Here is a 26,144-nt window from a genome sequence, read left to right as displayed (position 1 = left end):
ATAAAAAAAAAAATAGCTACCCCTTCTCCTACTAGTCACTGACAAGATGTCAACACAGACCGCTGGTCTCTGCAGGCCTACTTGGGACATGGTTTGGGTGCATGATTGCATAATTAATGTTCTCTGCCTAACATTCTGAATAGGATAGGATAGGGAGGATAAGGAAGGATAAGGAAAGATAAGGGAGGATAAGGGAGGCTGGGTAGATACCATGACCAGGCCTAAATCCCAGGAGACCAAACCATGACCAGGCCTAAATCCCAGGAGACCAAAGAAAAAGGAAAAGGACCCATATGGACGCAAATACATGTAGCAGCATTTCTGGGGATGGCAAAGAATTGGAAACTATGGAGGTTCCCATCCATTGGAGAATGGCTGATCAAATTATGGCATATGAAGGTGATGGAATATTACTGCACCCTAAGAAATGACAAAAGGGATGAATTAAAATGAAATCTAGGAAGACTTGTACAAACTGATGCAGAGGGAAGTAAGCAGTGACCTAGTGACTCCAATGTTGGAAAGACAATTCTGAAAGACTTGAGAATCTGACCAAAGCAATGACTACCCACAATGCCAGAGGAGCAATGAGGAAGCAGGCCACCCACTTCCTGAACAGAATGAAATATACATGCCAGACCTAGCCAATGGGAGTGGGGGTGGGGGTGGGGGTGAGGACAAAAAAATAAAAGGAAGAAAAGATGTTGATGAAGTATTTGAAAAATACTCTCTGGGAGATCTCATCAGTTCCCATGGGTTCAAATACAATCTCTAAGGAGATGACTTACAAATCTATTTGTCTCTCTCCTGGAACTCTACTCCCACTGTCAGCTTGTTCTTGAGATCTCAAAATCAAAATGTCTAAAAGATACACACTCTACAATTATCCACACTGGCCTCTTTGCCGATACTTACCTACAACACTCCATCTACCACCTCCACACTTTTATCTTGGCTGTGTCTAATGCATGAAATGATCTGCCCTATCCCCTCTGCCTCTTAGCTTCCCTGGCTTCCTTCAACACTCAGTAGAAAAGCCCTCCCATGCCCCCACTCCAGTCCTTTTCCTCTGAGAATACCTTTCACGTACACTAAATGTACCTAGTTATTCACATGTTGTCTCCTCATTAGACTGGGAGCTCCTTGAGGGCAGGGACTTTTTTTTGCCTTTTTTTGTATCCTCAGTGCTTAGCACAGGACCTGTCACATAGTAAGTGCTTGTTGACTGGATAGCTGATCTCTAATCCAGGAAGACCTGGCTTCAAGCCCCTCATCTGATACAAACTGGCATTATGCCCTCGGACAAGTCATTACCTCTTTGGGTTGTGACTATAAATTGAAGAGAAGATACCCACCTACATTGGGAGAAGGAATTTTCCTCCCCTATATCAATGAAATCACAGGTTGGCTCCCCCTGCCATGAAAACAAAAATCTCCAGCATTTAATCTCCAACAAAGCTGTTGTTCAGTCATTTCAGTTGTGTCTAGCTCTTCACGACCCCATTTGGGGTGTTCTTGGCAAAGAACATTGCCATTTCCTTCTCCAGCTCATTTTACAGATGAGGAAACTGAGGCAAACAAGGTGAAGCCTAGGGTCACACAGCTAGTAAGTATCTGAGGCAGGATTTGAACTCATGAGTCTTCCTGATTCCAAGGCCAGCACTCTATCCACTCTAGCGCCACCTAGCTGCCCCTCTAGAAAATAGGGAACATAAATTTGCTTGTATAATGGAACCTGGACCTTGACCCAGTTAGTATGCCCTTAGGTTCTCTGGAGCACAGTTTGTGCCCATGTAAAACAAGGGGGATTGGATCCTTCCCTCTCAGACATGCTTGGATCATATGATTCCCACCCCAACCTGCCTGTGAGGGCTCAGTAGGCTTCCAGCCGTCATCACCCAAGGCAAAGCACAAGGTTCTCTCCTGCAGAGATAATTATCTTAATAAGAGTCATGATGGTAAGTTACATGGGGCTTTCATAGTTCCCATCCCTTTTGATTCTCATGGCAGCTCTGTATTTATTATCCAGATTGTACAGACAAGAAATGTGCCCAAGGTCACAGGCCCAACAACTCACATCAAAGGTTTCTGACTCCTTAGGCAGAACTCCTTCCAGTGCATGATCAGCCCTTCACACAGAGGCCACAGGGTGCAGAGAGTGGCCTACAATGGACCTGGAAGACCTGGGGTCAAATCTTGCCTCTGACACTCAACTAGCGCTGTGTGAGGTTGGACAAGCCCCTTCTCCTCTCTGGGCCTCAGTTTCTTCATCTGTAAAATAAGGCCTCTGAGGTTCCTTCCAACCCTAAATCCATGATTACAAATATTCATTAAGTGACTATCATGTGTTAGATGCCCAGGGAGACACCAACTTTTGATATGACATAGTCTTAGCCCTTCTGGAGATAGCTAGGGGATAAGCCAGACACCCACGCAGACACCACACCATGATATGACATTGGAGAATGGTGTGAGAGAAAATTCAAGAGGGGATATCATTACTCATTGGGGCAGGAGGAGGAAGAGGAGGAGGGGGATAGATACCAGGGAAAACATGATGTAAGAGGTGACTTTCTTACCCATTAAAGAATAAGCAGAAAATTCAACAGATACAGAAAGAGAAGGGAAGAAATTCCAGGTAGATGGAAGAAAAGGCATGACATTGGCATCGGGGGAGAGGAGGACTGAGCACATCAGTGCCTTTAGAATAATCTGATTTGGCAGTCATATTCGATAAGGCCAGAAAGGCAAAGGGGTGTCAAACGGTCAGACTGTTGGTCAATCTGTCCATTTTGGAACTTCCAAGACATTCTCATCTCTACCTCTTTTTTACCCCACAGACTCAGTCATTCCCCAAGTTTCATCAATTCTGTTGTTGCTCAGTCTTTTTTCACTCATGTCTGGCTCTTTGTAATCCCACTTGGGGTTTTGTTGGCAAATATTTTGGAGTGGTTTTGTCATTTTATTCTCCAGCTCATTTTACAGATGAGGTTAACAGGGTGAAGTGACTTGCCCAGTGTCACACAGCTAGTAACTGTCTGAGACCAGATTTGAACTCAGGAAGATGAGTCTTCCTGGTTCTAAGACCAGTGCTCTATCCACTGCAGCACCACCTAGCTGCCCTCCTGGACATCTTAATGCAGCCCTAGACAGCATTCATTTTTTTTGGCCACCCAACAACAAATGCTACACTGATGACTTTTCTAGAACCTGTAGTCCAATAAGACCCCCAGAGCTCTTTCATACCAACTGCTGTCTAATCAGGCCTCCCCCACATTATACTTGCAAAAATGATTTCTTGAACACCACTCTAAGACTGTACATTTACCCCTAATGAATTTCATCTTATTAGATTTACCCCAGTGTTCTACCTTGCCTGTCAAGATCCTTTTGGATCCTTCCTGTCACCCAGTGTCAGATCTCACTCTCAGCTTAGTGTGGTCTGGCCGTTTGTTGAATCTGCCATCTGTACCTTTATTCGAGTCACTGATAAAAATAGTAAACGGTTCTGGACAGATCCTTGGGGCACACCACTGGAGACCTCCTGCCTCACTGATATCAAACCACTGATGGGTCCCCTTTGGATCTGAGCATCCCATCAGTCCTGAATGCTTCCGATTAAATTCTCATCTCACCCACATCACTCCATCTTTACCACAAGAAGAGCAGGGTATCCTTTATCAAATACCAGCTAAAATCTAGGTAAGCTATCTATAGCCCTCCCAATCTGCCAGTTTAGTAGCCCTGTCAAAAAAGGGAAATACATCATGCTGGCTCTTTGAAATTTTTCTTTTTGAGATGTTCACAAAGTCTCTACATTCTAAGCATTTTCCAGGGATCAAAGTCTTCCCTTCTTTGAAAACAGGGCCAATACCTACTCTTCTCCAGCCCTGTGGCACCTCTCCCATTCTCCGAGGTCTTTCAAAAAGCACAGACAGAGCTGGCTCAGCAGCCACATCCTGAAGGTCTTGTGGCACCTGAGGATGCAGCTGTCCTGGTCTGGGTGACTCGAACCTAGCCAGGGCAGCTGAAGACTCAGTTCCCTTCCCATTCCCTTGGCAATCTGGGGACCAACTCCTTCCAAGTCATTTTCGTTCTGCTCTTTGCAGTCCAAAGATCATCCTCCTTGGCAGGGAAAACAGAAGCAAAGTAAGACCTGGGCACTTGTGGAGCAGCAAGGTGGTACAGTAAGTAGAGCACCGGTCCTGGGGTCAAGAGGACCTGAGTTCAAATTTGGCCTCAGACGTTTGACACATTTACTAGCTGTGTGACCTTGGGAAAGCCACTTAACCCCAATTGCCCTGCCTTCCCCCCTCCCCAAAAAAAAGACCCGGGCACTTGGGCTGCCTCTCAGTTGTCAGCATCCCATTAACCAGGAACCATAACTGATAACAGAGATAAGGTAAACTGTTCATCCTTCCCTTTATATGGAGGTGGTCAAATGGCTCAGCGGATAGAGCACTGGGTCTAGTGGAGTTAGGAAGACCTGAATTCAAATCCTACCTCAAATACTTACTAGCTGTGTGACACTAGGCAAGGCATTACCAGCCTCAGTTTCCTCATCTGTAAAATGGAGATAACAGAGCACCTACCTGTCTCCCAGGATTGTTGTAAGGATCAAATGAGATAAAATTTGTAAAGTGTTTAGCACATAGTAGGTGCTATATAAATACCAGCTGTTGTTATTAGTGTGTGTCCAGTTCTTCTGGTTCTGCTTTATTCATGTTACATTAATTTTTTTTTACTACTCCTCAAATTTGCTAGTCTGGTTTACACGGAAGAATTCCATTATATTAAAGGTCCTTCACTTGGTTTGACCATTCCCCTATTATTGGTCATTTAGTTTGACTAGGGCAGCTAGGTGGCGCTGCAGTGGATGGACCGCTGGGCCTGGAGTCAGAAAGACTCAATCGAGTTCAAATCTGGTCTCAGACGCTAGCTGTGTGACCCTGGGCAAGTCACTTCACCCTGTGTGCCTCAGTTTCCTCATTTGTAAAATGATCTGAAGAAGGAAATGGCAAACCACTCCAATATCTTGACCAAGAAAACCCCAAATGGGGTCAGACACAACCGAAAAACAACTAAACAACGAAAGTCTGACTCCAATTACTTTCATCTTTTTGTAATGTTGCTATGAACATCTATGAACAGATTTTTAAAAAAATTAACACTCGGGGTTTATTAGAGGCAGCTAGGCAGCACAGTGGATAGAGCGCTGGGAGCCTGGAGTCAGGAAGACTTGAGTTTGAATCTGACCTCAGTCATTTCCTAGCTATGTGACCCTGGGCAAGTCACTTAATCTCTATTTGCCTCAGTTTCCTCAACTATAAAATAAGACTGATAATAATAGCAGCAACCTCTCAGAGCTGTGGTGAGAATATCTGGAAAGCACTTAGCACAGTACCTGGCACATAGTAGGCCCTTAATAAATGCTTATTCCCTCTGCCTTTCCCTTTATTCTCAGCAAAGGCCTCATTCGGTCAAAGCGCACAATTATTTGTGAACTTTCTCTATACTGCTAGACTGCTCTCCCCAAAGAATCTCTATGTTTATAATTCTACCAACAAAGAATGAGTGGACCCATTCCCCCTCCAGGCCAGCAGCACTGAGTTTCATTCCTTTGAATTTTTTTTTTTTTTTGCCAATTCGATGAGTAGGGTGTAGTACCTTAAAGTTGCTTTGAATGTACATTTCTTTAATGATTGGTAAGCTCAAGCAATTTTTCAAGGTCCTGAAATCTTCGATTTACAGCTGGAAGCAACCTCAGAAGCCATTCGGTCTAACCCCCAAATGGATAGTAACTGGGGTGAAGGGGCTTGGCCCAGGAACATACAACCAGTAAGTGTCTATGGAGGGTGGGGTATGAACTCGGGTCTTCCTGACTCCAAGTCTAGCATGCTATCCATTGCACAGTGATGGCTCATTCTGTTTGGGCCAAGACTGTGGAACCAAGAGGAATACGAGGAAGGCACAGACAGGTAAACTGAGGCTTAATATCAAGAAAACAGTGAGTTTGGGTTCTTTGTTTATTTTAAACAACCTAGACTTCTTCTTTTGACATTTTGTTCATATCCTTGGAGAATTAATCCACTGCAGACAAAAAGTTACCTTTGTGAACATTTGGCAGTTCTTTCCTGCCAAACTTTTAAATTTTGACACGAGCAGGCTGTATAATTGTCCTTATCCAGGCCTCATGTATTTGCCATAAATATTTCTTTCCAGCCTGTTCTTTTCCTTTTTAATTATGCTTTTTTATTACCCAGAATTTTCTATTTTAATGTAATCAAACACATCCATGTTGCCTGAACAGAACGTCATTTCCCCTCTCCAAACCTCATTCCATTTTCTTCCATCTTTTTTATCACTTTTTCTTAATGTTTCAGGTCATTACAAGCTGGAACTCTCTGAGGCAGACTGTGCAAGATCTAAATCACTTCCCCACCAAATTGCCACCCAATTTCCCCCCTCCTGTCCTTTTGTTAAACAACGGATCCTTCTCCGGCCTTATTTTCTCTAGGCTTATCAAACAATACCCCTTGGGCCGCCATTTGCTTGGACATCTGCCTCAGCTTATCTCTTCCATCGATCTATTTCATTCTCCCTTTTCACTTGTACCAGATAGTTTCTTGTGATAACCAATTTTTAATATGCTTTCAAGCCTGAGAGTACAAGATGGCTTTCATTTGTTTTTCTTTTCAGCATACCCCGGGAGAGGCTTGCCTGTTTGTTTTTCCATATAAATTCGATTACAATTTTAGCCAGTTCTGCGAAGCAATCTCTTGGTGTTACATTATGTATGGAAAATCATTTTGAGAGTAGCACCTTTTCTATTCTATACTAAGCCAACCCATCAATCATCATGTAATATCCTTTCATTTGAGTCATTACAGGTTTATAATTGTCCTAAGATAGGCTCTGTGTATTTCCAGGTTGGTTAATTTCTGAATAGTGGATGGTTTTTGTTATTGTAAGTCAGGCTTCTTCATTATGTTGTTTTCTCAGTCTTTATTGTCAAGAAATAAAGATGCAAAAAAATTGTCTTTACACGTAATTGGAAAAGATAAAATACTATTTTAAAAGAAGAAAAGAAAAGAAAGAAGGATGCAAATTACCAGAGAATGGAGAGCTGGAGAAAAAGATGGTGTCTGAGAAGAGAATTTGAACCATTGTTCAAAAGCATATGTGAATGATACTCCCTGCCAGGAGAGTGGGGAGGAAAATGATGGAGATAGTGGAGTCCTACCCGTTCATGTCCCATGAAGACTTGGTGAAGGCATTGGAGATGTCCAGTCAAAAGAAGACTCAGGGAGGACATGATGGGTGATTTCCAGTATTGGAAAGTGTCATGTGGAAGAGGGATTAGGCCTGTTCTGTTTGGGCCTAGATTGTTTTGTTTGTCCTTTGTTTTTAAAGAGGACCATGGCATCAGGGAACTGATGATATGACTTGCAGTTGACTTTGATTTGAGTGAGGGAGGGCTGTACAAGGTCACCAGCCTCACTTTCTCCTCCAGAGCCACTTAGGTCCAGTGACCAGATATTCATCAGGATGACTGGAGATGGCCCAGGATGCAATGGGAGACCCTGGCCCTTCTAGGCTAAGGCCTTTTCAGGTTCTCACTTTGAGTGAGGTAACACCTATTCAGTGAACAGGCCTCTTTAAGAAGTGAGTCAAGGGATGGCCCCTTTAATTAGAAAAAAAAATCAAGCTGGGAGGGGAAGACCCTCAGGGTTGCTGTTCCAAAGAGAAAAAGTTACCATGGACATTCACTCTAAGCCAGGAGGGCCCAAAATACAGCCATTTAGTGGAGCTTGGGCAGCGACCTATTGTGGGCCAATGTAGGAGCCTCAGAGTGAACTGGGTTTAAGGAAGGAAGGAAGGAAAAGAGAGAGAGGGGGAGGGAGGGAGAAAAAGAGACAGAGACAGAGAGAAAGAGAGACAGAGAGAGACAGAAAGAGACAGAGAGAGAGACAGAGAGACACAGAGAGAGACAGAGACAGAGAGACAGAGACAGAGGGATACAGAGACAGACACAGAGAAAGAGACACATACACAGAGACAGAGAGAGAGAAATCTAGCCAGTAAACCCCAAGTTAAGTGGGCAGCTTCTGGCCATCAAAATTTACCTTCCTTTGGAGAGGAGAAGGAGAGGGAGAGGACAAGCTGAGTTACCCAACTAGCTGGGTCCCCATTCAGGCAGCTCGGTCTACTCACAGGTTGTTTGTCCTTTGTTCTCAAAGAGGACCATGGCATCAGGGAAATGATGACATGACTTTCAGTTGACTTTGATTTGAGTGAGGGCCTAGACTGTAGAACCAAGAGGAATGCAAGGAAGGCACAGAGAAGTAAACTGAGGCTTAATGTCAGGAAAACCTTACTAACAATTGGAGCTGTCCGAGAATAGAAGGGGCTGCCTTGGGAGGTGGTAATTCCCCCCTTCCCCTGATCCCCCAAGTAGAGATCTTGAAGCAGAGGCCAGATAAGCACTTGGATGGTAGACTGCAGTGGAACTTGACCTGGGTGGTCGATGGGGATTAAGGGGTGGTGGAGGGGCAGGAGATGCTACTAGAGGGAAGTGACTCTGGAAGGGAGGCTTTAGTGAGGCTCAGGTCTGAGAACCCAGGCTGCAAGGAATGTCTGCTGGTCTTTAGTCACTACTGGGCTCGTTTTGGCGGAAGAAGAGAGTTGTGAGGTTGATGAGTGACAGTTGACCCTTTTGATGGATGTGGGGCAAAGTGTGCCTGAAATCCCCCAGGCTTTGCTCAGCAGAGGAAGGAGGGAGCCGGCTTTCCATTCAGGCCTGGAGTCTGGGAAAGGGTGCCTTTGGTAGGAAGCCGAAGCCCTCTCATATGGATGGACCACTAGAACTGAGACAGCTAGGTGGCCTAGAACCTGGAATCAGGAAGACCTGAGTTCAAATCCAGTCTCAGACACTTCCTAGCTATGTGACTGCCTCAGTGTCCTCAGCTGTAAAAAGAGGATGATAACAGCATCAGTGGTTGTGAGTGTCAAATGAGATATTTGTAAACCACTTAGTCCAGTGCCAGGCCTATGCTAAGTGCTAAAGAAACGTTTGCCTTCTTCTCCTCAGCTCAGGCAGACAAACCAGTAGGGCCTGTGCCTCCCCATGGGCCCAGACCAGCCTTTCGAAGGAGGGAAAGTGGGAAAAGGCCTCAGCAAGTCCTGTCTCCCCAATCAACAGGTAGAGAGAGAAATATTCCTCTATTGTGAATGGGACAGAATAGCAGGCCCTGATCAGGGCGGTGATGCCCCAGGTTGGGGCCATTTCAAATGAATCACTGAAAACTGCTTAGCACAGTGCTTGGCACATAGGGAGTGGTATATAAATGTTAACTATTATTATTGTTGTTGTTACTACAGACTCTGGGCTACAGGACAACACAGTGCAGTAGAAAGAGCCCTGACCTTGGAGTCACAGGGCCTGAGTGCAAATCTGAACGCTGTCCCCCTGCCCCCCCCCCCCCCGCAAACTCAGTTTCCTCCCTGTCAAATGAGGCAGTTGGGCTCAGTGGCCTCTGGGGACCCTTCCAGCTCCTGAACTAGGAGACTATGTGTGACCCTGGGTGAGTCACTACCCTTCTTTGGGACTCAGTTTCTTTCTCTGTAAAATGAGAGGGTCTTCTAGCTGGAGACCTTGGATCTGATCATCTGATAATGCATTTACAATCAGGAAAAATACCTAGGCTCTCTTGAGTAATTACCTTAAATACTTCATAAAAGGCAAAAGCCCAGAAAGCCTCAAATGTCCTAATTAACAGGGCAATAACCGGCCCACTATTCACCACAAAGCCACCTCCACTGTGAGCCAACTCCCCGCTCTGCTCAGGGGCAGCCTGTTTTCTCAAGTCCGCTGATCCCCCAAGAGGGCAGCAGATGGCAGCAGAGAGCCAGAAACCTCCCCCCAAGCTCTCCCTTGTCCCCTCCCCAGGCCAGCACACTCACACCTCCTCCATTCTCACTCCCAGCTGGATTTGTCAGGGAGTGAACTAGGGTAGCTGCTCAGGCTTGTCCCTAAGCAAAAGGGAGTTCAACCCCTCCCCTTCTTTGCTTCTGAGATGGCCTTATGGGAAAGGGAGAGAGGAAAGATCCTGGGGAATGAAGGGGATGTAAAAACTTTGTAAACATTCATTTTAAATTTTCATTTAAAAAAAGCACATTCTACGACTACCTGTATGACCCAATCACTTCTTTCTGGGCCCCCCTGTAAAATAAGGGGTTGGACCCAAGGGTCCCTTCCAGATCTAAATCCATATCCCCAGGGACAGCTAGATGGCACAGTGAGTAAAGCACCGGCCCTGGAGTCTTCAAATCCGGCCTCAGACACTTGACACATTGACTAGCTGTGTGACCTTGGGCAAGTCACTTAACCCCAACTGCCCTGCCTTCCCCCCTCCAAAAAAATAAAAAAATAAAATAAATCCATATCCCTCTCATCTTATACCGAGGGGGTACATGTCCGCCAAACTAGACTAGGTCAGATGTGGCCCACATGAAGCTGATGGGCAAGGATGTGCATGGTCGGAGGGGTTCATCATTATCCATCTGGATTGTACTAGGATTGAGTTTCAAACAGAATAGCCATAATCCTGTTCTCTCTCACGGAGGCCAGGCTGCCAGGCCTGGAGCTTTCCAATTGAGCACAATCCATCCCCTGTTGACAAATTCTTATAGTCATTTCTGAGAGCTGTTCTTATACCCTCATGGTTCATTCTCCCCATTTTACAGGGGAGGAAACTGAGGCAAAGTGGTACCCAAGGTCATAACATCCAATCCAATCCAAACCATTCCAATTTGTCCACTACTTGTTCAGTATTCTGCCCCTTAGGTTGGTGGTTACTTCCTCTCTTCCCAAATCCTGTGATTCCTTAGGTCCTGGCCTCTCTGCCCCTTCCCTGGCTAAGAGAACCAGCTTCCCGATGTGACCTCTACATAGGTTCATTACTCATCACTCCTTGGCCACATCCAGAGCCCACACCCTGGTATCATGGTCTTGGTCACTAGGGAAATGATGGGGCTGGAAAGTGGGCAGATCTCCCCTTCCCCACTGGAAAAACTCTAGTGTACAGTCCTTGCTTGGGGTAGATTAGCAGTGGGATCTCCCTACGTGAAGGGCTGTAGGACTTAAAGTCCCAAACTCTGAACAGTACTATTATTGTAGAAGCAAGAAATTAAGCTTCGAATGGTAATTAAACTATAATTAAACTAGAAACCAAGGCCTAAATCTACAGCTAATCTAAAAGTTAAAAAACCAGGGTCACAATCTCTCGATTAAGCTTTATCACCTAGTAACAGGAAGGTAGGAGCAGCAATGGTCAGGAGCCAAATGCTCTTTGTTCTGGAAATACAACAACCAGAAACTAAAGCTGTGAGTGGAAAATTCGCCCAGTGGCTAAGAGCTCACCTTTGGGTTCTGAACACCATTATTTTATGCCCTGCTTTAAACGACAAATAGACCTTTGCACTGATTTCTTAATTCCTCAAGATAAATATTCTGTCCTGATTTGTAACTGCATGGACCGTGCCAGGCCAGAGATGGTTCCCAAGGCTGCTTGGGAAAGTGTAGAAAACCCTCCGGAGTGAGCTCCCTCCATCTCTGACTTCATGATGTCACTGCTTCACTTCAGGAGAGGGAGAGGCGCTGTCCTTATACTGACATTATCTATCTGTCTGTCCATCTGTTTATCTACTGATCTATTATATACCTACTACGTATCTACCAAGCATCCATCTTTTATATCTACCTACCTACCTACTGATCTGCGAAGCTAGCTACCTACCTAGCTCTAATCTTTCCTTCCTTCTTTCTTTTTCTCTTTCTTTCTCTTTCCTTCTCTTTCTTTCTTTCTTTCTTTCTTTCTTTTTCTTTCTTTCTCTTTCCTTCTCTTTCTTCCTTCCTTCCTTTCCTTCCCTTCCCTTCCTTTCCTTTCCTTCTTCCTTCCTCCCTTCCTTCCCTTCTTCCTTCCTCCCCTTTTTCCTTCCTTCCTTCCCTTCCTGCTTTCTTGCCTTCTTTCCTTCCTTCCCTTCCCTTCCTCCTTTTGTTCCTTTCTTTTCCTTCCTTCTTTTCCTTTCCTTCCCTTCCCTTCCTTTCCTTCTTCCTTCCCTCCCTCCCTCCCTCCCTTCCTTCCTTCCTTTCCTTTCCTTCCTCCTTCCTTTCCTTTCCTTTCCTTCCCTTCCCTTCCTTTCCTTTCCTCCTTCCTTTCCTCCCTTCCTCCCTTCTTTCCTGTCTCATATCTATCTATCATCTACCTCTGCTTTACATACACACACACTATATACACAGAGATATGTATTTAAGTCAATAACAATATGACCCTAAATCCAATCCAGGAGGTTTGTATCTTTTTCTTCAGCCCTGTCCCATTCACGCAGCTGGCTGGGGACCCTGGGGTAGACATTCCTTCCAAAAGCACCACCGAGTCTAGACTGGGCCATGTCACTGGTGGTGAGGGAGGAGTGTAGTGTACCTGGCTGGGTCTTACCTCCTTTCCACAGCAGATAGACAGGCACCACGTAGAGCATGATGTGTTGAACATAGTAAACTTCTAACTCCAGGGGCAGCTGTGGAGAAAAAGGAGGGGAGATCAGGGGAGTATTTCAATGCAGGGGTTGGACAGAAGCTCTGGGGCCGCACCGGAGAAAGAAACCTCTCAGTTACAGACTTCATAAGGAGCTCTAGCCTTTGACTGAAGGGAGTCCAGCCCGTAGTTTCAGATCATGCCTGAGTTGGCTTCTTTGCCACTCTAATCCACTGCTCCTTCTTCTGCTATCTGGAGCCAAGCAGCACAAGTTAAGTCTCTAATGCCAAGAAGCAAAGTCAAGCCTTCTGGCCTCTAAGCAGCTAAGTGGAGCAGTGGCCAAGAGTTCCCATCTTGGATACTTCCCAGCTGTGTGACCCTAGGCAAGTCATTTTACCCTGTTTGCCTCAGTTTACCCATCTGTAAAATGGGGATCATAATAGCACCTACCTCACAGGGTTGTTGCGAGGATCAAATGAGATAATGTTTGTAAAGTACTTGGCACACAGTTGTTGACAAGGCATTTTTTTAGTCATGTCTGACTCTCCATGACCTCATTTGGGGTTTTCTTGGCAGAGATACTGCAGTGGTTTGACATTTCCTTCTCCAGCTCATTTGACAGATGAGGAAACTGAGGCAAACAGAGTGAAGTGATTTGCCCAGGATCACAGAGCTAGGAAGAATCTGAGGCTGGATTTGAACTCAGGTCTTTGTGACTCCAGGCCCAGTACTCTATCCACTGTGGCGCCACCTAGCAGCCCTCTGGCACACAGTAGGAGCTATATAAATGCTTATTCTCTATTAATTATAGATGGTTTTCTGAAGGAGTGTCTTCCCCAGGAAGGGGAGAAGATAGGACAACAGCTAGTGGAATTGGACAGATCAAATGGGTTTGGTTGTCTTTGTTTTTAAGGATACAAGAGAGACATGGGCATGTCTGGAGGTCGCCAAACTCCTCAAAATTTCTTCCCCTCCCCCCCAAAAAACCCTCAACAAATAGAAACATCCAAGTGAATAGAAATGTTTAAAAAAAACACACACAAGAAAATACAACATGAACAAATCAGGGTGCTAATTAATAGCATTTTTAAATGCTGTTCACAGCTAGATCAGCTAATATGCCAGAAGTAATGGAGATTAAAAGGGGGAACAAAACCACTACAAAAGCTATCCCAAGAAATGTCTCCAGGTGGAAAAACAATACTTTTGAAGCAATTATGCAAGAATTGGCAAGGTTCAGAACATCACAAGACCAAATAAAGAGCTTTAAGGAAGGAAAAAATCGAGAGAGAAAAGGAAGCAAGAATTGGGAAATACACAAAGAGACTCGATAGAGAAATTGACCTAGAGGTAGGATACAATCCAAAATCTCAAAAAATGATAATAACTAACGTTTCTATAGTACCTACTATGTGTGAGGCACTGTGCTAAGAGCTTTTCAACGATTACCTCATTTGATTCTCACAGCAACCCTTGGAAGTAGGTGCTATTATTATCTCCATTTTACAGATGAGGAAACTGAGGCAGGCAGAGGTGAGGTGACTTGCCTGTGGTCACACAGCTAGCAATTTCCTGTGACCAGATTTGAATTCAGGAATTCCTGATTCCAGGTCTGGCATTCTACTCACAGTGCCACCTGGGAAGACTACTACAGTGGAAAATGGAATTGCAAAATGAAGTCATCCAAGTAGAAATAGAGGCTTCAAAAAAAATTACTGCATTATTCAAAGGATTGGCAAAGAAAACCATACCCAAGTGACAAAGGCTACCCTGTGGCCTCGAGACCACCTGTGGCCCTCTAGGTCCTCAAGTATGGCCCTTTGACTGAATCCCAACTTCACAGAACAAATCCCCTCTAGGACCTCAAGGGTGGCCCTTTGACTGAATCCCAACTCCACAGAACAAATCCCCTCTAGGTCCTCGAGGGTGGCCCTTTGACTGAATCTAAACTTCACAAAATAAATCCACTCTAGGTCCTCAAGTTCAGCCCTTTGAATCCCAACTCCATAGAACAAATCACCTTAATAAAAGGATTTGTCTAGCTGCTAGACCATGGAAGGTAGACCATGTCACAATGACTTAAGAATTACTAACATCCCAGAGGACTTAAGAAAACAAAGTAGGATTTATAAGATATTTCAGCAAATCAAAGAGAACTCCCCAGAATTTGTGAAAGCCAATGTTGTAATACCATGAGGACGACTCCATAGGATTCTCCAAAGGAGAACCCAAGATATAAGATGGCTAGATACATCATAATTAAATTGCAAAGCTATAAAGATAAGGGAAAAATATTGCCAGTTATAGGAAGCAAAGAAATGACTTGCCCCAAACTATAATTAGAAACACAGAAGACTTTTTGAGCAGGACAAGGGAAGGTTACAGGAATGGGAAGAAAACCTTTACAAAAATAAGAAGCATAATCCATAATGTCCAAATTATCTCCCCATCCAACTCTATACTCTATGAAGACAAGAGAGGGTTATTTGAGAAGCAAACAGACTTGAAAAAGTTGACACTTTGAGCAACTCCTAAAAGAACAACCAAGAGTATTGGCCAATTCACAAAAAAAAGGTTTCATAAGAACATTTCAGAGAAGTACGGGGGGGGGGGGGGGGGCCCGGGGGGAGAAAAGGAAGAGAAATCGGAAATTGACACTCCTATCTTTGACAAAGGGGAAGTTCAAGTTCAAATGACCTAGATGGTTGCTTGTGGAAGATAGAAGGACTTTGTTTAAAGTATTTCTATTACTCTTGGATTAATACCAGAACCAGGAAGGGGAAAGGTGTGTGTCCACTTCACAAAGACCTTCTCAGATTCCCCACCACAGAGCGGAGGCAGTAGTGGGTTCTTGTTGGCTATGGCAGTGGAGCTAAGCCTGAGCTGGCTCTACCATGCCAGATATGGTTCAGGTAACAGTCCTAGCAACAGGCCAGAGAGGCCCATCTCCAGTAGGTTGGGACCACTTGGTCATAAATTATTTTTAGTTTTCATTATTTTCTCTCTATCCTGTATATAGTTTATTTGTACATAGTTGTTTGCATGTTTTCTCCCCTATTAGATTATAAGCTCCTTGAGGGCAGGCACTGTCTTTTGCCTCTTTTTGTATCCCTGGGGCTGAGCACAGTGCCTGGCACACAGAAGGCACTTTAAAAATGTTTATTAATTGACCCTCCCTCCATCTCCTGTGCTACCTTACCTGTTTGTGCCAAACAGAACAGTCTCAGGTGGAGAATGTAGATGTTGTCTCCCTCAGTAGAATATAAGCTTTCTGAAGGCAGGAATTGTTTTTACATGTTTTGTAATGCACAGCACTGTGCCAGGCACAAAGAAAGCCAGGTGGCACAAGTGACTATAAAGATAAGGAAAAAATATTGCCAGCTATAAGAAGCAAAGAAATGACTTGCCCCAAATTATAATTAGGAGCACAGAAGAAGCTAGGCGACTAGGGTTCGGAGCCTGGAGTTAGGAAGGTCTGAGTTCAAACCCAACCTCATACACTTCCTATACATATATATATAAAATGTTTGTAAAGCACTTAGCACAGTGCCTGGCACATAGTAGGCACTTACTAAATGCTTGATGGTTGATCTTTCTGAAGGAAAGCACCTTGAAAGCAGGGACAGCTTCATTTTTGTATTTGTATCTCCAGTACCTAACACAGCGGCTTAATAAATGTTTGTTGATTAAGTGATTCCTATGCCTAGTCTCTACTAGAACCATCAAAACTCTTTAGAGACCCTGTCGCTTAACACCATCAGGCAACAGTCCTCAGTGCCTAGCACATAGTAGGTGCTTAATAAATGTTGATTGACTGCCTGATTCCTATGCTTGGTCTCTATCTACTGTAACCCTCAAGACCCTCCAGAGACCCTGTAGCCACACTGTAGCCCAGCACCATCAGGCAACATAATCCTCAGTGCCTAGCACATAGTAGGTGCTTAATAAATGTTGATTGATTGGCTCATTCTTATGCTTGGCTTTTACCTACTGTAACCTTCAAGACCCTCCAGAGACCTTGTAGCCCAGCACCATTAGGCAACATACTCCTCAGTGCCTAGCACATAGTAGGTGCTTAATAAATGTTTGTCAATTGACTGATAATACACCAAAATGGGTAAATACCCAAATTCATCATCTAAAAAGAAAGGGAGTGGACTCAAATATTGCATCTCACTGATATTTCCACTTCTCCGGCACTTACCAGGCGAGTGTTCACCACGGGAAAAAGCAGTGCAAGAAGAGCCCCATTCAACATGTGCATTTGGAGCCTGAAAAAGAGAAATGGGCAGAAGACCATATTATACTCCCAGTCTGCTACAAAACGGGAAATCGTTCAGGTGGAAAGCCTGTCCTAGGAAGCAGGACCTAGGGAGGTTCGGGTGTGGACTTATGGCTTGGGGGGGAGAATTTGCACAAGATGGAGGAATGCCTTGTGGACACGGACACTTTATAGGGGGTGTCATTAGCATCATCGATGTCCTCAATATTTCCCAAGAGCTGCCTGGAAATTATTTCTTTCTGCTACAACATTTCATTACAAGACAAAATATATTCTTCCTAATCAACTGTTCACATTCAGGGTCAAACCTGTACAAATAATAATGACATTTCTTGCTGAGAGGGAGGGGAAGGGGATGGCACAGGAGGGTGGGAAGAACTCATATGGCTAGAGAAATTTTAGCTTTGCTGTGGTTCAGTCATTCAGGCGTGTCTGACTCTGTAACCCCTGGACCATACGTAGCAAACCAGGCCCTTCTATTCTCCACCATCTACCTTAAGCACTTGTTGTAAGGATCAAATGTTAGCTCATTCAGTCCTCACCACAACCCTGGGAGGTGGCCCCACTTTGCAGATGAGGAAACAGGTAATTCAAGAAGTTAAGTGACTTAGTCGCTTATCTGACCTCAGACACCTTGGCCTCTAGTTCCTCATTTGTAAAAGGAAGAGTTCAACCTAATGACCTCTGAAGTCCTTTCTGGCTCAAAATTTCTGATCTGAAGACTCCTCCAAGCTCACACAGCTAATACATGTCTGACGGAGGATTTGAACTCTGGTCTTCCTGACTCTAAGTCCAGCTCTCTACTCACTGCACCACCTAAAAGAGAAGGTCTAGACTAGCTGCTGTAGAGTGATAGAGTGAAGCAGGGAAGGGTTAAAAAAATTGCCTTGCAGTAGTGAGGGCCCAGTCCATATAGAGTTTTTGATGTGTTCTGATCCTCCACCTGGCATGGCAAAGCTTATTATCATTATTATAATCATCATTTAGTTCTGTCAGAGTAGGCAGCTAGGTGGTGCTGCAGTGGATAGAGTCAGGAAGACTCATCTTCCTGAGTTCAAATCTGGATCTGGCTTCAGACACTTCCTAGCTGTGTGACCTTGGGCAAGTCACTTAACCCTGCTTGCCTCAGTTTCCTCATCTGTAAAATGAGCTGGAGAAGGAAATGGCAAGCTACTCCAGTGTCTTTGCCAAGAAAACCCCAAATGGGATAACAGAGAGTAGGATACGACTGAAAAAACAACGGCCCCATTAGAATCTGGCTTCTTACATGCAATTAGATATGTTACATATCGAGTCCTATCCACAAACATCACTACACATAATAAAAGACAGATATACTCTGGTTAGCTTATGATGCCCAACATTTGCTCCACACTAAAAGACAATGAATGGGAAGCCCCTTGCACTGCGGCATAATGAGATCAGCACTAGACTTGGAGCTAAACTTTCAAGTTCCGAGGCTGATCTTCACAAGCTATATGAGTTTAATCAGGTAAAATGATAACGATAATATTTGCATTACTGATCTCATATAGGTTTGTAGTGAGGAAATTGTTTTGGGAGATACCTGGGAACAATTTTAAGGGGCTTCCTTATCTCCCACCCAAGACAAATCATACTTACTACTAGGGGCGACATGATTGAGTTTATTCCTAGTTACCTCCTGGAGCAAAGGTGGGCTAGGGTGATCTTGCATCACATGCAAGCGTGTCTGTCTAATCGTGACCTCTAGACCAGTGCTTCTTTTTTTTGGAGGGGGGAAAGCAGGGCAATTGGGGCTAAGTGACTTGCCCAAGGTCACACAGCTAGTGTGTCAAGTGTCTGAGGCTGGATTTGAACTCAGGCCCTCCTGACTCCAGGGCCAGTGCTCTACTCACTGCACCACCTGGCTGCTCCTAGACTAGCACTTCTTAAGCTATGGGTCAAGACCCTATGGAGTCTCGACCCATAGTTTAAGAAGCTCTGATAGGGGTGGGGAGTGTGAAAAAGCATAAGAAGCCCTGCTTCAGACAACAATAGGGACACCACAAAGCAGATCCCTAGCCCTGAGACAAATGGGGATTCCCCCCCACCCCTGCACTGATTAGGGATGCTATCCTTGCACAGGGTTAGACATCAAGTCAAGAGGGAAACATCCTTTACTATCCATCCTCTGAAGTCATAATTGATCAAAGTCACAGAATCACAGAATGTGAGAGCTGGAAGGGCCACCAGATTCAATCTTTATCTGAAAGGAATCAACCCCCATTATAACATATTTAACAAGCAGCCATCTCACTTTTAGACAGCTCTGATTCTTACAAAGTTTTTTCCTACTCTCAAGCCTAAATTTGTACAACCTCTCCCCATTGCTCCTGATTCTACCTTCTGTGGACAAGGAGAGGAAGCCTAATCTTTCTTTTCCATGATAGCCCTTCAAATGCCTGAAGACATTGCTGTCATGTCCACCCCACTCCCACCAGAGTCTTCTTTACTCCAGGAGTCCCTAATGCCTTCAACTGACTCTCGTCAGATGTGGAATTGTGAAATTGATTTCTTGACTCCAGTCTAAAACTTTACATTCATAGCCCTACTGAATTTCACCTTACTAGGTTCAGCCTCAAACTCTAACTCTCTTAGCCTCATCAAGTCCTTTAGCAGTTTAGTGAAACCTATAGACCCCTCTCAGGAAAATATTTCTAAGTAATTGAAGAAAATTATAAAGTTCAGTTAGAGATTAGTGACTATAAAGATGCAATTTTTTTTCATCCAAGTTGATGGACCACCTGAAGTTTATTAATAGATTCCTTGGGAGGGGGGATGTTGTTGGTTGTTGTTGTGTTTGTCCTTCGTTCTTGAAGAGGACCATGCCATCAGGGAAGTGATGACATGACTCTCAGTTGACTTTGATTTGAGTGAGGGAGGGCTGTGCAAGGTCACCAGCCTCACTTTCTCCTCCAGAGCCATCTGGGTCCAGTGGCCTGATATTCACCAGGATGCAGGGAGGGGGGATGTATGTGTGTCTGTAAACACCTCCTCCATCCCCGCTCCTCATCCTCCTTCCCCTCCCAAGCTGTCAAGATCTTTTTAAATCCTGACTGTCATGAATTACATTTGATATCCCTCACAGCCTTGTGTTATCTGCAGATTTGATGAGCCTGACTTCTATAGCTTTATTCAGGTCACTAAGGAAAATATTTAACAGCTGAGGGCCAAGCACAGATCCCTGAGACGTCCTGTCAGGTTGATATCAAACTATTCAATGAGTACTCTTTGGTGCTGACCACCCAACCGGTTTAGAGCCTACCAATTATACAATCTTCGCATCTCTCCATCTTTCCCACATGAAGAGCAAGGGATACTTTATTAAGCCCTTTGCTAAAAATCCACCTATAGCATTCCCTGGCCTTCTAATTTGATGTAAAAAATGGCACAACCAGGTTTTGATGAAGTCATGTTGGCTCTTGGTAATTAATATTTTCTTTTCTACATGTTCATTAAATATCTCTAATAACACATTCTAAAAAATTTCCAGGAATTAAAGGTATACTCCCTGGCCTATGGTTTGCAGGCTCTCTTTGCTACCCTTTTTCAGACATCAGGATGACATTTGCCTTTTCCCATCTTATGGTACCTCTTCTGCTTTCCACATGGCTTGGCCATCCCATCTGCCAAGTCTATAAGGACCTGAGGATGTCATTCATCTGGGGGAGAGGTCTAGAATTCATCAAGGGGATCCAGATGCTCCTTTACCATCTCCTTAATTATCTTCAGTGTCAGCTCCCTGTTAGCAATTTTTTTGTACAGTCAGTTCCAAAGCACAGATCAGTCTTTTTGGCAGAGAAAACAGAAACAAAAGAGTCAAGCAGCTCTGCCTTCTCTCTCCATTGTCAACTGTCATTGTCCAGTTCGACAGAAGCACAGGATAACGGTGAGCGTTAGCAGATAAGCCAAGCGGCTCCATTCCTATTTTGGGTCACTCTCTCATCCTTCTCTTTCATTTTTCTTTTTATATGGATTTTGCTTGTGCATAACCTGCTCTTCTGATTTTCCTTTTTTCCACCTTGTATTATCTCACAAAGGTTGCTTCAGATTTTTTTTTCTATCCCGCAAATTTGTTGGTCTTAATTGCATTCTAAAAATTCACTATACTAATTTATTAATTAGTTTCTTTGTTGTTGTATGTTTAGTTTGACTCCAGTCTTTTGTTACTTCTATGATACTGTTGCTATGGAAATCTCTGACAAGGTTTTTTTTGCTTGTTTGTTTTTAATGACACTTTTCATATATATTCCCAATAATGGAATTTTTGGGTCAAAGGGCAAGGATATTTTTGAAATTCTTCCTGCTCCCTGCCAGAATGCTCTCTAAGAAACATTCTACAAGTTTAGAGCAGTAACGAATTAGTGTACCTGTTTTTTCCCAGTCCCACCAGCATCAGGTCACAATGCTTTTAATAATTTTTGCTACTTTGATGGGCAGGATGTGAGACTGAGCATTTTTTCAAATGTTTATGTACAATTTGTACTTTGTCTTTTGAAAACATTTTGTTTATATCCTATGACAATAAGAAAAGGGAAGGGAATAAGCATTTTACAGCATCTACTGTGCTATATACATATATAGACACCTTGTATCCTGCTTCTTGCTGTCACAAAAAGTACTTCAATAAACATTTATCTCTATGGATAACTGCATGTCTATGTATGTGATCTTTCCCTCTTATCTTTGAGCTCTTCCTTAGGCTCTCTGGCCAGTATTAGAATCACATGCTCAAGAGACAGGTACTGTTTTGTGACTTTTCTTGCTTGGTGCATAGTAAACAATAAATGTTTTTTCATTGAAAAAAATCAATAATTTTCAATAGTTTGCCTAAATGGCTGGACCAATCAATTCACATATCTAATGGCTATCATCCTATGGTCATGTTGTTGTTATTTAGTCATTTTTAGTTGTGTCTGACTCTTTGTGACCCCATTTGGGGTTTTCTTGGCAGAGATACTAGAGTAATTTGCCATTTCCTCCTCCAGCTCATTTTAGAGATGAGGAAAAGGAGGCAAAGTTAAGTGACTTTCCCAGGGTCACACAGCTAGGAAGTGTCTGAGGCCAGATTTGAACTCAGGAAACTGAGTTTTCCTGACTCCAGGCTCTATCTACTGTAGCACCCCCTAGTTGCCCCTCTGTGCTTTTCTAGCATTTACCATCCCTGTCTATTGCCATCTTTCCCAGCCTGCTGAGTGTGAGATGAAATTTAAATTGTTTTCATTTGCATTTGTTTTATTATTAGTGATTTACAGCATTCTTTCATATAATTGTCAATAGCTTGCCTCACTGGGTATGGAGTATAAGGATTACCAGGAGCTCATTCCCACCATGGTACTGGCTGGGCTCAGCTCAGGTCCAGAGGCACAGACTGGGGAGTCTGGCTTTCTGACCAAGCCAAGTCTCTGTCCCTCTATAACCCCACCAACCAGGCCAAAGCCATAGGGCAGCCTGGCCTCAGTGGAGAAAGGGATGGCCCCTGGCTTCATCTGTTCCACACTGACCAATGCCTATGAAGTTCCAGCCACCTTTCCCTACCCCAGCCAAGGGTGTCCCAAGGTTTCACCCCTTAGCCCTAACCCCACCACATCAGGCTCCAGCCAGGACTCCCCTCTCCACTGATTAGAGCCTCCCTCACACAGTCAGGCTAGAATGGATAATAGATAAATCAAAGAAAATGGGGCAATCCCTGGTTGCTGATTTTTAGAAATATATAGACAAGAGCTGACCAGGATGGGAAGAATGATAGTGTCCACACTGATGAGATCACAGGTCCATTGAAATATTTTTATTAAAATGATTTATATTGATAGTTTTGTTCATGTTGATCCATTCTTACATTCCTGGCATAAATTCCAAGTGGCCATAATGAATAATTTTATATAATGCTCTAGTCTCTTGGATACCATTTCATATCATATTTTTGCAGCAATATTTGTGATATTCATTTAATGTCTTCTTTTGCCATTTTTTATTTCTCTCTGACTGAGCAGCCACCCTTCCTCTATTTGTGTGATCACTTTATGTAGCATAGAAGTTATTTATTGTTTAAAATGCTTGAAAGAATTTGCTTTTATGTCCATCTGGATTGGGGAATGTTTTTTTTTTCTTTGAGAGTGCATTCACAGTTTGCTTGATTTCTCTAAGCAGGTTGTTCAGGGTCTCTATTTCCTGTCTGTCTGTTAATCTGGGCATTTTCTATTTTTATTAACATTTGTCAATTTCATTTACATTTTTGGTGGGTAGGGGAGGGGACACAATTGGGCTCTAATATTCTGATATCTTTTTTCCTCTCCATTCCCCGTGAATTCTCTCTTGTCATTTTTTGGGGGGTCATTTGTTTTTTCCTGTTTTTAATTTTAGCAAATTACTCTATGCAGGTCACAACATTCTCCTTGCTCTCCATACTTCCCAGAAATAAGACCAACAGCCCTCTGTCCCTGCTGGTAGCTCCCATGTGCCAAAAATAACTCCATCATCATAATACTAGCTAGCATTCATATGATGCTTTAAGATTTGAAAAGCAATTCACCAAAATCTCACTTGATCTTCACAACAACAACCCTGGGAGGTAGATGCTATTAGTATCCCTATTTTGCAAATGAGGAAACTGAGGCTGAGAAAGGTTAAGTGACTCGCCTGGGGTCATGGTAAGTTGTTGTTTAGTTGATTAGTCCTGCCCCCATTTGGATTTTTCTTGGCTAAGATACTGGAGCGGTTTGCAAAAAACGACCTTCTCCAGCTCATTTTATAGATAAGAAAACTGAGGCAAAATGGGTGAAGTGATTTGCCCAGGATCACACAGCTGGTAAGTGTCTGAGGCCAGATTTGAACTCCGGTCCCCCTGACTCCCGGCCCAGCACTCTATCCACTGCAGCGCCACCTAGCTGTGAATAGATGTGTATAAGGCACATATAGCCAAGGCATATAGGCATGTCTAAGGCATTATTCAAATCTAGGTCTTCCTGATTGCCAGTCCACTGTAGAATCTGGCAACCAAACATTAGGCTTGGTCCAATCTCCTTGATCTTTTTTTCTCCCACTTTGGCTCAGGTCTAGCTTCCTTGATCCTCTCCACCAATCTTATTCTTTACATTAGAGCAAAAATTTCTTCCAAAGAAGCTTCCCTAGACTAAATCAACTGACAGTCATCACCAAGCTGCCCCACTTTTGCTACTCATCCACTTTCTCTTAGCTATACATTATTATAAATTTATTTGTGAATGAGCGTAACTGAGGATACTACCAATCAGAAGTGTACAAAAGAGCCCTTTGCCAAGTACTTACTTACTCTATTTACATAAAACCAGATACAGGGAAGAATTCCTCACTATTAAAAATTCAAGTCTAGATGACTCATCTTAAAATCATCCTTTGTAAAAAGACTTATATAACACATCCAGCCAAGGAAAAGGAGGAATGACAATAGAAAGAGATTAAGAAACATCACCATCAATGGCCTAGATCCCCATAGATTCCTTTGGAATTCCCTACTTAATGGCAGAGTGAGTAATCCTCAATTCAACAAATATTTATGAAGTATTGTTAAGGTATGGGGGAGCTAGGTGGCGCTATAGTGGATTGAGTGCAGGGCCTGGAGTCAGGAAGACTTATCTTCTTGAGTTCAAATCTGGTCTCAGACACTTATTAGCTGTGTGACCCTGGGCAAGTCACTTCACCCAGCTTGCCTCAGTTTCCTCATCTACAAAATGAGCTGGAGAAGGAAATCACAAACCACTCCAGTATCTTTACCAAGAAAAACCCAAATGGGGTCATGAAGAGTCAGACATGACTGAACAACAACATCTTGAAGGTACATGATACTGGGGAGACAAAGACAAAAAGGAAACAGTACTTTTTTGCCTTCAAAGAGCTTACATTCTATGGGGACCATAAAACACTAATAGAGTATATAGAAAGGAATTTCTAGAGGAAGAGTGCTAATGATGTAGGAGACAGTATCTGAGCTACAAGCTGTCTATAAGATGGAGGTGAGGAGGGAATAACAAAGAGGGAAGAGAGAAAATGCTAATATACAGAGAACAGGTCACTTGGATTGGGATGGCGAGCACATTTAAAGGGAGTAGAATGAATTCAAACTGCAAAGGTCAGTTGGAGCCAGACTGTGGGAGACTTTGAACGTCAGAGTGAGGATTTCTTCTTTTATTCCAGAGGCAATAGGGAACCAATAAGGATTTTACTAGAGGACTTTACCAGAGATTTTACTAGGTTTTACTAGAATGGTGTGGATTCAGGGTTCTAGCCTCAACTTATTTTATTGTGCTTCTAGAGAGCTGAAAATTACTGCAGGGGACTCTGGGTAGGCTAGCTATTGCTCCACTGAGGGATGATAAGACATTCTGTTTCCCACAGAAAATCTTGCTGTCTGGAGTCAGAACAATGGGGAAGTACCTGCACGATCTGCAATCATCAATTTATCTGCTAAAATGTTATTTGGTCCCAGAATGTTCCCATCATAACTCAGTCATCGTGCCCGATCAGTGCAACCGTGTACACTTTTCTCTATCTTGCTTACTACCCTCGTTTCATCTTTTGTTTCTTCTAAGATTATAAAAATGTTTAGCCTTGCATAGTTTGGAGAGTCTTGTCTGAGTTTATGTTTCCTTCCTTAGAGCTGAAAGAAATGAAGAAGAACATCTTGGTTAGGCAGCTAGAACAGAATACTGAGTTCATTCTTCAACAGTGATAACATGGTTGGCTCCAGGCTTTAGGCAAATGACTTTGGCAGCTGTGTGGAGAATGGACTGGAGTGGGAAGAGGCAGAGCCTATCGCAATAGTCCAGGAGAGAGGTAATGAAGCCCTGTACTAGGGTGGTGGCAGGGCACGGGTGGGAGGGATATGAGATAGGATTGAAAAGATGCTAATGACTTCCCCTTTCCCACTACCTTCCATACACTCCACGTCTTCTACGAACCTAGCTATGTATATGATAGGGCGGCTAGGTGGCGCTACAGTAGACAAGAGGGCTGAGCCTGGAGTCAGGAAGACTTATCTTCCTGAGTTCAAATCTGGTCTCAGACACTTACTAGCTACGTGACCTGGGCAAGTCAGTTAACCCTGTCTGCCTCAGTTTCCACATCTGTAAAATGAGCTGGAGAAGGAAATGGCACAACACTCTAGTATCTTTGCCAAATGGGATCCCAAATGGGATCCCAAAAAGTTAGACATGACGTCTCCTCCATTGGAATGTGGGTTCCTTGAGGGCAGGGACTGATTTTTGCCTTTCTTTGCACCTAACATTAGTGCCTGGCACATAGTAAATGTTTAATAAATGTTGTTGATT

General features: G+C 43.6%; 1 protein-coding gene across 4 annotated transcripts in view; it reads right to left on the bottom strand.

Moving 5' to 3' along the window:
- The window catches only part of TMEM164 (transmembrane protein 164), a 124,329-nt gene that overhangs the window by 10,729 nt on the left and 87,456 nt on the right, over window positions 1–26,144 (bottom strand). For all 4 annotated transcript variants that reach the window (XM_036740491.1, XM_036740489.1, XM_036740490.1 and 1 more), the window contains 2 exons: window positions 16,741–16,807; window positions 12,501–12,579 (listed from right to left, as the gene is read on the bottom strand). In XM_036740491.1, the coding sequence (XP_036596386.1) occupies window positions 12,501–12,579; window positions 16,741–16,807 (146 nt within the window). The remainder of the gene's footprint in view (window positions 1–12,500; window positions 12,580–16,740; window positions 16,808–26,144) is intronic.

The sequence above is a fragment of the Trichosurus vulpecula genome (assembly GCF_011100635.1).
Source record: "Trichosurus vulpecula isolate mTriVul1 chromosome X unlocalized genomic scaffold, mTriVul1.pri SUPER_X_unloc_1, whole genome shotgun sequence".
Taxonomy (NCBI): Eukaryota; Metazoa; Chordata; class Mammalia; order Diprotodontia; family Phalangeridae; genus Trichosurus; species Trichosurus vulpecula.
Note: the sequence above shows the minus strand (reverse complement) of the source record. Positions and strands in the feature narration are given on the sequence as shown.